At 33.0% G+C, this 17,009-nt stretch overlaps 1 protein-coding gene across 10 annotated transcripts in view; it reads left to right on the top strand.

Annotated features, from left to right (window-relative positions):
- Positions 1–17,009, top strand: part of LOC114330194 (adenylate cyclase type 5) — a 1,795,244-nt gene that overhangs the window by 1,554,552 nt on the left and 223,683 nt on the right. For all 10 annotated transcript variants that reach the window (XM_050641848.1, XM_050641851.1, XM_050641852.1 and 7 more), the window contains 2 exons: positions 2,400–2,559; positions 6,754–6,851. In XM_050641848.1, coding sequence (XP_050497805.1) covers positions 2,400–2,559; positions 6,754–6,851 — 258 coding nt within the window. The remainder of the gene's footprint in view (positions 1–2,399; positions 2,560–6,753; positions 6,852–17,009) is intronic.

Raw genomic sequence — 17,009 nt, 5'->3', positions numbered from 1 at the left:
CTAAAACAGGCGTTTATGGACCGCGACGTGTAAGTAAGAGCCCGAGCCGATAGGCGAGGGCTATTAACACGTGAGGTCCATAAACGCTGTTTACGCCCAAAATACATACAAATTTTTATTCACGACTGTTTTAATGATCATTTATTAATAAAGATACAAAATTCCTTGCACGATCGTCTTAGTGGTTATTTTTTAATGCTTCTTTTTCTTTCCACCTTTTGCGAGCAATTTATCATAAATACCGTTTCAAAAGTTTTTTTATGTGATTATGTTTATTTACAATCTACATCATTAACAGAGTATTAAGTAAATTTATTCAATGTTTTTGGGCATGAAGAAGAGACTTCCAATGATGTCTCATCTTATTCTATTTATGTTTAAGTTTTAAAATAGGTCCTGAGGTCAGGTTTGATCTAGTCTCCTTGTGGCAGGGCCATTATGGAATAATTCCCTTACTAACTCATTGTCATGGTGAATGGTACGCTCGTTTTGTGATTCAGATGCTCGATGGATTTCTTATCTGATGAAAGGTATATTTAAGTCTTCGTGAAGTGTTTGATTAGTAACATACCATGGTGCATCCACTATTGATCTTAGAACTTTAGAGGTGTAGTCCGTAGTACCAAATAGGTTTGAGTATTGCTTTGTACAGAATAATTTTGTTTTGGATGTTGAGTTTTGATCTGCGTCCAAGGAGCCAATACATTTGCCAAAATTTCAAGTCTAGTTGTCTTCTTTTGGCCTGTATATGTTTTTTCCAAGTAAGACGTTGGTCAAGATGGAGGCCAACGTATTTAGCGTGTGATATTGTTGGTATTCGTACATTTTCCATTCTTACAGGTGGGTATGTGTTGTGACGGTTTGTAAACGTTATTTGAGATGATTTTGGTTTATTTACTTTTGTTCGCCATTTTGTGTACCCCTCACTGAGTATGTCCAGATGGTGTTGCAGGTCTTGTGAGGCTTGTATGTGATCTTCATTTACAGCGAGTATTGCTACGTCATCAGCAAACGAAGCGATCGTAGTGTTATGAGACTCTGGTATATCGGCTGTGTAGAGTGAGAAAAGCAGCGGCCCGAGAACACTACCTTGCGGAAATCCGGAGTTAATAGGACAGAGGCTGGATTGTTGGTCTTTGAATTTGACTGAGAAATATCTATTTGATAAGTAGGATTTGATTAGGAGGAAATAGTTACTAGATAGTGCTAATTTTACTTTGTAAAGCAGACCTCTGTGCCAAACTTTGTCAAACGCTTGTGAATTTTATAGTTGTTGAATTGTTGTTGTTGTTGTCAAAAAAATTGTCAAAAGTTGCCTGAATTTTATAGTTCAATTTATTAAAACTCATCCTGTAAAACAATTCACCGAATCATTTGTACTTGTTAGTTAATAAATGTCATATTGACATAAATGTGTGTAAGAAATAATAATATGAACAGTAATCTCTATACCTATGTTCGCGTTACCCTAGCAACAAAGTAAATAAGTCAAGAAGAGTAAGGCGCCATTATTTATCGCATTGACAGTTTCATAACACATTTTTTAAGAAGTTCTTTTATAATGGAAACTAGTGACGATGAAACATTTTCTGGAACACCACCGGAAATTTATAAAGCAGCAGAAGATGCAAATTAAGTTTACTACCCGCTAAATCTAAAAAAAAATATGCGATAAGGTCTACGATGAATTTGTTAGTTGGTGCAAATTGCAGAATATTAAAAACGGTAATTATACAGAAAATTGTGTTATAATTATAAAATGATAGATGCAGGTAACTTATGTTTGATTGCTAAAGTTATAATTCCTTTATTAAAATAAAATACAATAAATAAAAACTTTGTGTTTCACTAACAACACCCGCCATCTAACATTACCCTCCGGCGGAAGATAAAGGAGCCCACGGGCGGTAAAGTGGCACTTTACGCCCGCCAAATGTATACATAATATGGACTTTACCGCCCGGTCGTGCATAAATAACTATTTTCTATTCTCATACCATAATATATTAATTATGATTTCGCTACCTATATCATAATGAACTTCATTATAATACAGATTTTTAACCCATAGAATCGCGATATGGCATTCGCAATAAACTTGGCACACGTGCAGTGACCAATAGAGAGTCAAATGAATATGCTTTGACAGTCCTCAATATGTAAACAAACTGTCAAACTGACAGAATACCTAATTTGTTTGCGTTACAAAATGAATAAATTTGAATATATTGTTTGTTGGGAATGGTCATAGAAAAACTCGTGTATACAACTTGCACCTAATTATCATTATGAAACTCGTATCCCTCATACTCGCTTCATAATGATCACCATGCTCGTTTCATAATAGTATTAAAATCATACTATTAAACTTGATATTACTTGATTATTGTTTTTTTTAGGCTCGGATTTGGTGAATCAACTGAAAGAGAAAAAAATCCCGAAGACGAAGTTAATGAGTACCTGATGAAAGCTATTGATGCCAGAAGTATTGATAGATTAAGGATAGAACACTGTCGCACGTTATTACTTAATTTTAGGGATCCTGTAAAAGAAGCAAAGGTAATTCAATATTTTTATATTTTTAAAACACGTTAATAAAGAATATTTTTAATACGTCCCGATTACCTTTACTGTTTGATGCTACTATATTTCTTCCTAGATCATCAACATAATCATCATCATTCTATTTCCCTTATCCCTACGCGGGGTCGGCTTCCCTAATTGCACTGCTCCACACAATTCTACCCTGGGTCATATCAATATTAATCTCCTTTACCAACATGTCCTGCCTAATCGTCTCCCCCACGTCATCTTTGGTCTTCCTCCCCTACTCCTTCCAGGAATCTGCACTTTAGTTACTCTCCGTATTCGATGATTAAAGTCTCGATGTTGAAAATGACCAAACCATCTCAACCTATGCTCTCTCATTTTGGCATCAATTGATGCCACACCTAGACTTCCCCTAATATACTAATTTTTAATTTTATCCTTTCTTGTCACTCCATTCATCCATCTAAGCATTGTCATCTCGCCACATGCATTCGCTGTTCCTTTTTCTTTCTCACTGCCCAACATTCAGTTCCGTACATCATAGCCGGTTTTATGGCTGTTTTATGGAATTTTCCTTTCAGCTTCATTGGAACTTTTCTGTCACACAACACACCACTCGCTTCCTTCCACTTCATCCATCCAGCCCTAATTCTACTGCATGCATCTCCATCTATTCTCCATTACTCTGTAATACCAATCCCAGAAAACTATTGCTTTTTACAATCAGTTCACCATCCAAAGATACCATTTTATTTGTAGTAACTCCATCTTTAAATGAACATTCCAAATACTCTGTCTTTGTTCTACTAAGTTTTAAACCTTTTTCCTTCAGAGCTCGTGTCCACTGTTCCAGTTTTTGTTCTAAGTCTCTTTCACTATTTTCTACTAACACGACATCATCAGCAAACATTAAGCACCATGGAATGTTACCCTGTAGGTTCGCTGTTATCTGGTCCAAAACTAATGAGAATAAATACGGACTAAGGACCGAGCCTTCGTGCAATCCTACTTTCACAGGAAATTTATCAGTCTCTCACACACCTGTCCTAACACTAGTCGTTACTCCCTCATACATATCCCTCACAATCTTTACATATGCAACAGGGACTCCTTTATTATTGAGTGCCCACCACAGAATCTCTCGAGGAACTCTATCATATGCTTTCTCAAGACCAATGAATACCATATGAGCGTTTGTTGCTTTATTCCTGTATTTTACCATCAACTGCCTTATAATGAAAATTGCGTCTGTTGTTGATCTGCCCTGCATAAAACCAAATTGATTCTCGGATATGTCGGTCTCTTCACGTATCCGTCTATCAATTACTCTCTCCCATATTTTCATGGTGTGGCTAAGCAGTTTTATAGGCCTGTAGTTTGTACACTGCTGTATATCTCCCTTGTTTTGTAGACAGGTACTAGTATACTGCTTCTCCATTCGTCTGGCATTTGTCCAACTTCCATAATTCTATTAAATAAACCTGCTAGCCACCTTGTTCCTGTCTCTCCCAATACTTTCCATACTTCCCCAGGAATATCATATGGTTCTACCGCTTTTCCTTTCTTTATTTTTTGAAGCGCTTGAACCACTTTCTCGTTTGTTATTTTGATGATCATTGCTGCTACTGTCTCCGTTGACTCCACAGGCTGTCTGTCAAATTCTTCATTTTATAAGCTGTCAAAGTACTTTCTTCATCTCTTTTTGACATCCGTTTCGTGAACTAATATTTTATTATTTTCATCTCGGATATATCTAATCTGATTAAAATCTTTTGCTTTCTTTGCTCTGTGTTTGGCTATTTTATATATCTTCGTTTCGCCTTCCCTGGTCTCAAGTTGATCAAGTTGATAGGTTTGAATACGCTTCTGCTTTAGCTTTTGCTATTGCTACTTTCGCTTCCTTTTTCGCGACCATATAGTTTTGAGGATCTGTGTTGGATCTGGTTTCTTGCTACTTTTTATATAATTTTCCCTTCTCTTTTATTTTTCCTTGAACTTCGTTTGACCACCACCAAGTCTCTTTATCCTCAAACTTTTTTCTGACGTTTTCCCCAGTATTTCAATAGTAGTCTCTCTAATACTACTGTCCATTTTTCTCCAAATTGTAGTAGGACTTCCTTTCATGTTCCAACATATTTTCTCTACTATTTTTTCCCTGAATAGACCTTCTTTCTCATCTTTTAGCATCCTCCACTTGATTTTTTGTGGTCCTCTCCGATATTTTGGTTTAGTTTCACTTTTAACTTCGATGTCCAAAACAAGCAGCTTATGTTGTTGGCTTACTGTCTCACTAACTATTACCTTGCAGTCCTTGCATTCACATATGTCTTCTTTCCTTATCATGAAATAGTCTATTTGGGATTGATGTTGTCCACTTTTGTACGTAATAAGTTGAGTTTCTCTCTTTTTAAAGAATGTTCTAACAATCGCCATATCTAGTGCTGTTGCTAATTCAAGCATATCATCTCCAGCTTCATTTGTAGTTCCCAAGCCTAACTAAGATGTCTAAGATAGACATTGGAATTATTTTTAGTCTTTTTGAAACTATGATATTTAATATTTCATTTTAACATTTTTTTGAAAACGATTTCCGGATAGGAAATTTAAACGTCGTCAGAACAAACGTAAAATGTAATTATCAGTATTAATAATTACACGAGAGCTCTAAAATTATCGATTTGTATCCCGAGTGACACTTTGAGAGTTTTAATTTCACGACTCGAAGGGGAGTGAACGAGTCACTAATTATGAGTGTATACAAACTTGGAACACCCATTTCTAACCAATTTTTGTCTTAAAGAAAAGCAAAATGAAACTATCATATTTATAAAAGCAAAACCTAATTTTTTTACTGTTTAAAAGTTTTCGTATCACTAATAATTTTTAAGTTATTTTGAAAAAAGGGCACTTTTCCAAAGTTTTTAGACAAATTTATTAGGGTAAATACTTCTTATTTTACTATAAAACCAAATTTCTTTAAAAATAAGCACTTCTATTCGGTCAAACTTAAAGCAGATCGTATAAACAGTACACATACATACCAAGCAAAAGATAAAGCGGTAGCGATTAAGTTTATTTAGGGTGCTAAATAGGGGGAGATTTTCACGATTTTTTAACAAAAAAACGGGGCCAACTTTATTTGGAGCGTAACTCGTTTAGTTAAACGTTTTATAAAAAATAAAAACAAAACCTATTTTTAAACATTTTCAAATACTTCAATAAGTTTTTCCCGAAAATTGTTTCCCGAAAATTATTTTACGTTAAAATATTCGTTTTGTCTAAAGTCAACATTTTTAATCGCAAATAACTCGAAAAGTATTGACTTACGTAAAAGACTCTATAGAACGAAAGTTGCTTAGAATTTGTCAATTTATGTATTTCTGGACTTACTTCAAACTCTCTTTTTTTTCACCACCCAGAAGGGGTGACCCTCACCCTCTAAGTAAAAGCACCCAACGGCAAAATTTCAACTTTGGAATGGAGGGTAAGTAGAACCTAAATCCAAATTTTCATGCAATTCGGAGTTGACCCTGAAAATTACACTACAGAACGGTCATTTACTGGGCTACTGGATTATTCGACGTCCCAAACATGGTTAAATTTTTGTTTATTTTCCTGAGGCACTTAACCTGATTTGATACTGATGTTTGCGCCCAGATATAACCTGATAGATTTTTGAGCTTGTTGTTGTGGATACATCGTGTGCAAACCTTTTTATACGTTTATAAACGTTTTTATATTTCTCTACCAACACATTCTGAATATCTATGTACTTAAAGGCTGGGTTAGCACTTACATGGCTTAATCAATATCTTGTTACAACTTTTGTAATATGCAAATATACACATAATCTAATACATTAATTTGGTAAAACCAATTTGGTACCTAGATATAATTATTCGATAAAATCACTCCAGGAGGAACAATAGTATGTTGGCTGTAAAAGATAGTTAAATAATTATCATTTTTAAGCATACATTTATATATTTTAAATATAATTAATAAAATTAGTATCATCATAATAACCTCATATAATCGATATTACTAAGTGAATAATATTTTTTACTTATATACATATATTATATTTTTTACACCTTAGATACATTTACATATAACTGAAGTTTTATTTGTTTTAAAATGTATTACGTTCGTAAATTCAGTAAAAAACAATAATTATTTTACTAATTATAGTTTCTTTTTCAGTACCTACTTGAAAAGGACAGAATGCTCACTATGTATTTTTACTGTTCAACGTTTTGTTTCATCACAGTATTACTAGTGCAATTAGTCATATTTAATAGGTAAGTGATTGTGCTCTTGTTTACCTACCAATTTTTTCCAAGTCCTTAACGATAAAATCATTGAAATTTTTTAAATCGTAAACTACTGATTTATCCATGTAAGAAATTTATAGTTATTTTTTTTGGTTTTACCACTTTAAAATATACTATAAAAAATTTAGAACGTATTTTTTTCATAAATGGATTTTTCATTTTTGTTTCGTAAAAATACATAGGACTATGTATTCAAAAAGTATTCTTTTGTGGGATATCTTATAATGCCAATATTAAAAAAACACAAAATTGTTATTACCAGAGAACGGCAGTTTTCGCCAGTGGCGCACACCAACACCCCCTACACGCGACACTATATATACACGAAAGTTTCGATTTTCTAAATCTGACTGATTTGAAAGATGAGCCAAGTCTCATCTTAAAGCTCGGGAAAAGTCTCATCCATTCATATGTCAACCATCCATTTTGGTCCAAGAGTATGGATTTTACGGCCCTTTCTATTTAGGGTCTGTTTTTCGTTCTCGTCCCCAAAACTCCCAAAAACTTCAAAAATTTAAGTCCGGCCTTTGCCGCTTCTAATAGTACTGATAGTTACATTTCCAACGCATGTCTAATTTTGAAAATCGGTTATATTATTCAAAAGTTACCGAGCTCAGAAATATGACTCAATTTTTATTTAAAAAAGGGAACATGTTTGTGGATATGTATGTATGTGTGTATAAAAGTTAAACCGATTTGAATTTTTTTTCTGTTTGAAGAAAGGGTCAGGCCCGATTCAGAACCGGTGTAGTTTGTGACTTTTGACCACCCATAAGCCAGCTAGAGGACTTGGTAGGTACAAAACGGCATATTTTTGGGGGTATATATCATCGGATGAAGAAGAGACAGGAGAACCGCAAATACACCAAATAAATGAGTTAAGCTTTCAAATGGTTTCTAAGCCGTCAGGATCAGACATACACACGGCTCAGTATAGCCGAAAAACTGAAAAACTATACTTTGAAAATTTTTATTTTTCGACAGTTACTCAAAATTTCAGCCTACGAATTGCGCCAATAACTGAGCGTTTGTAGAAGGACTCTAGACGAATCTAACGGTGTATACTTCGTATCCGGAAAAGTTCGAATTTTTAAGTTATAGATAGATAGATAGATAGATAGATTTATTTAACTACTTTACAAAAAAAAATTGTTTGTAGCAAGTCAAAATTACAAAGTCAAAATAAGGAATATAAAAATTACAAGGTATATAAAATCACAAGGTATATAAAACAGAAATATAAAACACAACTTATAAATATGTATCACAAACAAGAATATAGATTAACAAAAAATATTTTGTGTCACGGTAAGCATTTCAGTAGATGTTCTGCAATGAGTCATATATTCTTCCGAGCAATAAAAGCAATGTTTCAACAGATACCTTTTTATTACTTTTTTGAAACTGTTACAGCTTAGCTGTTTAATATCTTTTGGTAAAATATTGTAGTAGTTATAATTAAGACAATTTTTATCTGAAAGACGCAATCTAGAGCGATTTGTTCGTAAATAGTGAGAGTATCGCGTATTGTGAACGTGAACATCAGACTGCTTTGTTAAATGGGACCTTTTTCTGTGAATTTCAGTCAGAACTTGATATAACAACAGAGTAGGTAGCGGCATAATTTTTAATTTGATGAAGAGAGGTCGGCAATGTTCCAGATAACTAACCCCTGCTAAAATCCGGATATTATAGGCTTCATAAGTATGATCAAATCTATTTCTTACGGGAAAAACGGTTTTCCAAGCTCAATAATTCCTGTAATAGCTTCAGTTATTATACTTGACCTTAGATCCATCAGATACTATTGGTAAATACGTTTCAAACTCATGTTTACTCATCAAAATCGGTTAAGCCTTTTAGAAGTTATTAAGCTACAAAATTATAATCCAATTAACGATTATTCCCGAAATGGTTTATGTAGTTGTAGTGATTACGACGCTAAATTTGATCTGGCAACGGGCAATCCGACTTCATTTACCGGTCATCTCAATATTTTTTTTCATAGAAAAAAATCTAGTGTACATTCGATGGACACTAGATCATTTGGGAGATAATGCAACAAAGGTGACCATTTATAAAGCTTAACGAGTAATAGAGGAACATTGCATTCAACTTCATACATTTAATTTATAAATAACTTTGAAAAACTCCTGATACAATAATAAAAAACCGCTAAACGCCTTAAAAATGAGTGGCGCATACAATATTCCATCTACAAAAGATCTGATATGAATATTACGTGGCGCGAAAATGTATTTTCATTTTGATGTAAAACAAAATTATAGTTCCATTTTAAAAGATTTTTCCACAATATTTGCTAAATTTGAAGTAAACGCGCCACAAAAGAGTTTCAAAATTCAAACTGTATCAAAGTTACTCTTTTTTGGCGCGTTTACTTCAAATTTAGCAAATATTATGGAAAAATCTTTTAAAATAAAACTAGAATAATTTTGTTTTACATCAAAATGAAAATACATTTTCGCGCCACGTAATATTCATATCAGATCTTTTGTAGCTGGAATATTGTATGCGCCACTCATTTTTAAGTCGTTTAGCGGTTTTTTATTCATGTACATTATACGGCGTACAGCACTCCCTACATAGGAAAACAATACACATTTTGTGAAGTATATAATATAATCAGGGGCAAAATTATGGAATAAATAAACGTTTTCGGATATTTTGGAGACAAATCTCGAAACAGTTCGATTCTTATTTTTAAATTGTGATTTTTTGGCATATAATGACGTTATCCGATGTGACAAATCATTATAGGCGAGCGGCAGCAACCGCTAAAATTACGTTATACCGACCACGAAAATCAACTTTAAGGTGAATGACCAATTTTTTTCATTCTTCATGTTTTTTAGGTCACTGAATCCGAATATGAAATTTATTTTGATCTATAATTGGTGGAACATGTTCAAAAATCAAATTTTATGCCAAAGTGCGAAAAATCAAATTTAACGATTTTTCATATTTACCTCGCTGTATCATTGGATGCTGTAAATATTTCCATTTGAAAATTATACTTGTCACCTTTAAAGAATTTAGATAACAATGAGATTTGTCCGAGTTGTTTAAACAAATCAAAAGAGAAGATGTTAATTTTTAAACATTTTTTCGTCAATTTTAGTTAATTTTATGTTTACTTAAAAAAGTTAGGTGACCAACTTTTTAGTTTATAATTTTAATCAACACACCGTCAAAGCATAAGTCATGAAGAAGATTTCTGCCAAACTTCACGTCAAAATATGCAATAGGAAAAAAGTTTGTCACTTTACAGACGAGTCTCACTCCCCCAAAAAATCATAATCAAAATTATTTTTCGAGATACTGACCACGGCGTGGTGAATGGCTAATTTTTATTAAACTCTATGTTTTTGATGGTGCTGAGAACGAAAATTAGGTTTTTTTTTAATTTTACGTGTAGGAACATTGTTAAAATCGTAATTATACCATAAAAATAAAAGAAAAATGAAATCACGTTTTTTTTTCGTTTAACTCGCTTCAACTCTATTCCATTTTAATATTTTTATCTGAAATGTTTACTGAAATTTCTTGCCTTTCTGAAGGCAATGGGATCTCTTTCAATATCTCTGTCTTACTATAATAAAAGTTATGAATTGTTTAAAGTAAAAGGTGCAGATTCCTGAATTGCAAAGTATAATCGCAAAAGTTAAGTGACAAAATTTAACAAAAGTTGAGAGTACAAAGAACAAAATGCTTTATAGAAAAAAAAATGGTACAACTTTTAATTTTAAGAAAAACGTGATTTAGGTTTTTTTATTTTTAGGGTAAAATTGCGATTTTGACAATGTTCCACCATCTAAAATTCTAAACAAACCTCATTTTCGTTTTCAGCACCGCACCGTCAGAAACATAAAATATGATCAAAATTAGCCATTCACCACATCGGGGTGAGTATCTCGAGAAATAAGCGTTTTTTGGGCGAGTGCCACTCGTCTATAAAGTCACATAACTTTTTTCCTATTGCATATTTTGACTTAAAATTTTGCAGAAAACTTCTTCATGACTTGTGCTTTAACGGTGTGTTGATTAAAATAATTATAAAATAAAAAGTTTGTCACTCAACTTTTTAAGTAAACATAGAATTAACGAAATTTGATGAAAACATGTTTAAAAATTAACAACTTTTCTTTTAATTTGTTTAAATATCTCGGACAAATCTCATTGTTATCTAAATTCTTTAAAGATGACACAGTAAAATGTTCAAATGAAAATATTTACAGCGACTAAAGGTACTGCGAGATAAATATGAAAAATCATGAAATTTGATTTTTCGCATTTTTGTAAAAAATTTTAGTTTTGAACATGTTCCACCAATTCTATATAGAAATAAACTCCATATTCGGATTTAGTGACCTCAAAAAATAAAGAATGACCAAAATTTGCCATTCACCTATCATGGTCGCCTTTTCAATTTCTAAGCCTCAAATTAGGGGTGTGCTGCTTTCCTATTAGTCTTTAACTTTTTCTAAAAGTGATATTAAAAATGATAATTAAAATAATTATTTTCCTAACAAGTGCCGAAAGTCATAATTTTCCGCACGCGACAGCAGTTTGCCGAACGATGCGAAGCGGGAGTTCGGCAAGCAGTCGAATGCGGAAAAGAGACTTTCTGCAAGAGTTAGGAACAATATTTTTTCTACGAGTCTTTAAAAAATGACCAAATCTTAAACAATTAATTTAATTAATATGAAAATACATACACAAATTAATTCGTTGACAAGGTTGTCAAAACCAAACTTTCAATATAATTAGTTAGCATGACGACGATCTTGGTTTCCATGACGATGATTCAAAACGGCTGTTATTGTCGACCGATTTGACTTTCGAATATTATGTCAAAATAATTTTATTTCAGCTAATTGTCAGTAGTAATTGCACAAGAGCTCTAAAATTATTGAATTTTTCCCGAGTGTCACTTTGGCAGTTTTAATTTCACGAGCCGAAGGCGAGTGAAATTATGTCAAAGTGTCACGAGGGCAAAAATTCTATATTAATTTTAGAGTTCGAGTGCAATTTGTTGCGATTATTTCATGAATAAAACTGTTCAAAACCAAAATTTTATTGTAATTTATATATGTAAGTACCAGTTAGTGAAATTAAACACACAGTTGTTATAAATATGTATTTGACGGTTGAAAGTCATCACTTTTATAATTTTTAAAACATTTGTCATTAATGTCACTGAATGTATTTTTTCGTAGCAACGAAGGGCATCTGACGTAATATGCTTAACGACGGGAGATTATCAAAAATTATCACCTTAATTTGCATGTCTGTAGCTTTCTATTGGTCAGAATTTCCTATGAATGAAATAATCGCGTTAATTTCATTAAAACAAGAACACAATAAGATACATTTGAAATAAAATAGTAAATAACATCAAAATATTAGTTTATTGCATGTATTATAATTATTTTAAAGCCATATTAAAATATCTAAACGCGTGTGGAAAAGTAAAACTTTCTAAACTAAAACGCGTGCGCGAAAGTAGACATTTTTGCACGCTCGTAAAAAAAATAATTGAAGGTTTATTTTCATTTGAATTACCTGAGACATTTCTTATGTCGGTCGCCTGCCATCCTAAAATGCAAATCTTGCAGAAGTCATAAAAACATCCATCTAAACTTTTAATTTTGTATGGCCAGCATTTATCCACGTCTATTTCACAGAATCTTTCCCAAGATCTCCTGGCAGAAATATATCGCAGTTTAAATTGACTAAAGATTGCACAGTTAATGAATTGATTACAGCTGACAAAATAAATGGAACCCAACGTATGAGTTTACCAATTAAATATAGAAGGGATAAGTAGAACAAAATGTCAAATTCTATGCAGATTATTAAATGATAACGATAATTATCTGGTCGGAATACAAAAAACGCACAGAGAAAACGAATTCCAATTGACTTTAAGGGGAAAAATCCTTGGATATGATCTACTGGGTGCTACCTACGATAGAACCTACGGTGTGGCAGCTTACCTACGTACAGACATGGAAAATGCAGCCTTCATCTCTACTTCTATCAATAACAACATTCAACGAGATAACTGTGAAAATCGGCAATATCACAATAGTTAATATTTACAAGCCCTATAATCTCACTTGTCCTACACTTGTTCTTAATCCCTACTAACAACACCCAGCCATATTGTATATAGGAGATTTTAACAGTCACCATGAGACGTGTAAATACTCTAACAATGACAAGAATGGCTTGTCCTTTTTGGAATGGTCAGAAGACCATGGCATCTATCTCCTATTCGACGCCAAGGATAGAGGAACTATCAGATCCGCAGCTTAGAACAGGGAGTATAACCCCGATCTTTGTTTTCTTACCACTGGCGACAAAGGACAGTCTGTGCCAATATCAAGGAAAGCCATGTCCGATTTCTTCCACAGCTAGCACCGCCCTAGTCTGATCAAAATTGGCAAGCATTCCAATTATAAGATTGTGTCAATGCCCCACATGAAACTTTAGGAAAGCTAATTGGCCTGCTATCTCTAGTAATCTTGATAAATGAATAAAAATGATAAAAATAAATGCTATAAACTAATGACAAAAAATAAAAATAAAAAAAATAAATGCACCAAAAAGCGTAAACTACGAGAGATGGATGGGAGCAATAATAACATCCTAAAAGCAACAGTGTCTAAAGAATATCGCAAAGAATATATTCGTGGATGATCTGAAGAGAGCGAAAAATCTTTATGAAAATTCTGTGAAGACGGAAAACAGGAAATTGCAGACGAACTGTTTCACAACATTGATGGACTGAGACAGTTGAAAATCTAGATTTTAAAAACTCTAGTAGACAATCTTGGTCACTACTTCGAAGACTAGTAGGTAGTAACCCACCCTACCGCCCAACCAATCTAGTAACTCTAATCCAAGTGCCGTCACAGATAATGTCTAACTAAAGGGCACCCCAAAATTAATTATACACAATTAAAGTTAAAAAAGACCTTAAGATTTTCAAATCCACGTGCCTACTTGAAACAGAGTATTTTAACCCTTTAACCTGTGAGGAAATCACGGAAGCTCTTAATAAAATGAAAACGAGAACAGCCACTGGTTTTGATGACATTTATATTGAGTTTTTAAAGCAAAGTGGTAGATTTACTAGGCAATGGCTTGCAATTTAAAAAATTTTGTAATTTAAAAATAACATCGGATTGGGCAGCTGTACCAGAACCCCAAAAAGGAAGACTATATCGAAGATGGGACTCGAACCAAGAAAAATATGTTATTTGAAAGAGTCTAAATTCATTTCCTTCGAAACAGATTTTATTGCAAAGCAAGCTGGGGATAGTTTCTTGCTTAACACATCGATATGAAGGGACCATTGTAGGTGGTTGCTATCTAAACAAATACCAAGAAACTTTACAGAATCAACGATACTGATCTGGCTGTTATGAAGAGGTAAGGGTTAAAGAGCTCCTTTATAGGATAATGCTACTGTTTTATCTACGTTAAAAGAGAGTAAATTAGAATCGGATTGGGATTTTATTGTGAGTAGATCAGAAGTTATAGGAGCACGAAGAGTTGCGATATTTGAGTGGCTCCAAGTGATACTGGTATTATCAGCAAAAAGAAAAATTTTCCCTCGATTTTTAAGCTAGTGATGTCATTAATAAAGATTAAGAAAATTCGATGACTCAATACTTAACCTTGTGGTACCCCACATAGAACATTTTTGAGACTAGTCTGTATCGTTTGCTCTAACCAGTTGTTTCCTATTATCCAAGTAAGTAAGATTAAACCCCGTTCAAAAAAATACATCGAATTCCATTGAAATCTAGTTTTTTTTATCAAAATGTCGTGACCTACACAATCAAAAGCTTTGGCATAATCACAAAAAACAGTGGCAGTTTGCAGATTATTGTTTAATGCTTGATAAACCTCATGGAGTACAGAAAACATGGCATCGGTGGTAAATTTATTATTTAAAAAGCCGAACTGATTTTGTGATAAAATGTTGTTATCAACGAGAAGGGACATAAGTCGGACTTTTATGAGTCTCTCAATAATTTTGGAGAATACCGGTAGTAATGCAATAGGTCTATAATTGCAGGCATTAGATTTTTCACCACCCTTATGAAGAGGAATAATGATGGCCGTCTTTAGGCACTCTGGAAATTTACCTTCCTCAAAAGAATCATTAATTAGAGAGATGAGGACTCATAACACACTGTCTGGGAGATTTGAGAAAATTTTTGATGGATAGTCCATCGGTACTACAGGAAGATTTGCTTTTGATACTATTGATTGTTTGGATCAGTTCAGATTTATTAACCGGTCTTATAAAGAATGAATTCGAGACCTTTCCTGAATTAGGGAGATAGGAAATGAGATCTTCTTGTGACACAATAGTTAATGTTACATTTTTACTCACATTAACAAAGTATTCATTTAGATTTTCTGGGACTGGAAGGGCAAGTGTTTGAGCTGTGTGAGTTTTATTTCGAAGATCGTTTATTATGGACCAAGTTTCTTTTGCAACACTTTTAGAGTTTCTGAGACGATTTTGATAGTACAATTTTTTGGCGGATTTTATAAGTTTTAAATAGATTGCCCTGTACTTGGTGATATATTCAGTAACAGAGACGTTGGTAGTAAATTTCTTGATGTACAGTAGTGAACGCATATTTTTGGCTGATATGCGGACAACTTAGGTAGTCCAGGGTTTGCGATGTTTTGGCTTAATTGTGATTAAAGGAAATCCTTTATTTAAGATACAGACAAGCTTATTAAAAAAATCACTGAAATTATAATCGGCGTCCATAGAAGGAAAGTGCCACTCAGAGGTTAAGCATAAATTTTTGGAATTTACGAAAGTTCCGAGCGGAAAAATCCTGCCTAAACGTCGATGTTAAACATCGTATAAACTGCTTTATGATCAGAGAGTCCCGTATTAACAGTTGTAGCGCAGACATCATGGGGTAAGAAATCTGAGACAATATAATCAATAATTATGGTAGATGAAATTTTTGTAATCCTTGTAGAAGAATCAATGTGCATTGTTAGACCATACGATTTAAGTACGTTGACCAGGGATATTTGACGATACATATATCACTAATAGCACGATAACTTTTAAACGAAAAGTCCGACATCACCAAATTTGGTATACGGGTCCTTTTTTGATGTATAAGATCGAGCTTCTGAACCGGAAGAATCGGTTTACCAGAAGTTGTGTTTTTCCTGATTTTGTATATAAAAATATGTTGTTTTTTTTTCAATTCTTCCACCCTGTATAGGTACCGGGTGGTGAATCGGAAAACGGGCCATAGGAAACTCAATGTAAAATTCTAAACTGTTGAATTCCTGCTTCCCTATCTATTTTACATCAAAAGTCATTAGAAGTTATTTGTAGAGGATTGAAATCTGTATTAAAAACAGAAGTTACAATTGTTCTACGATTTAAACACATTCCAAAATTTTGAAAAATATAATGTATTTACCGCAGTAGGTATGTGTGGGTATGTTAGGCCACACGTTACTATTTAACTGACAGTGAGCACATTATTGACTGAAGAAAATATCTTTATTATTAATACTTTCTCCTTAACTAAGGGTATCTTATCAACTTTATTGTGTTTTAAACAAAAAATGATAAAATAATTTAAAAAATTGACAGTTCTAATTGTTAATATAATAAATTCATTGTCAACAAATGCAATCTTATACACATTATTGTATTGTGTGTGGCCTAGCTTTGGCGTATTACTCTGAAAATTGTATTATATTTTTACAAAATTTTGAATAATTATTGTTCATAGAACAATATTAACAGTTGTTTTCAATAGAGATTTCAATTCTCTACAAATAGTTTCTGATGACTTTTGATGTAAAATAATTAGGGAAGCAGGAATTTAACAGCTTAGAATTTTACATTGAGTTTCCTATGGCCCGCTTTCCAATTCACCACCCGGTATATTAATTTTTCAAAAAGATAATACCGATATTGAAAAGAGCGTAAAGATATTGTTTATGAAATATTTCGAACTTTTTAGTTATGTTAATTACCATATAATAAATGCATAACTTATCTTCACATGTACCTATGTGCGGCAGATTCGTGCAAAT

This window comes from Diabrotica virgifera, chromosome 1 (assembly GCF_917563875.1).
Source record: "Diabrotica virgifera virgifera chromosome 1, PGI_DIABVI_V3a".
Lineage (NCBI taxonomy): Eukaryota > Metazoa > Arthropoda > Insecta > Coleoptera > Chrysomelidae > Diabrotica > Diabrotica virgifera.
This window is presented reverse-complemented; position numbering and strand designations above follow the sequence as displayed.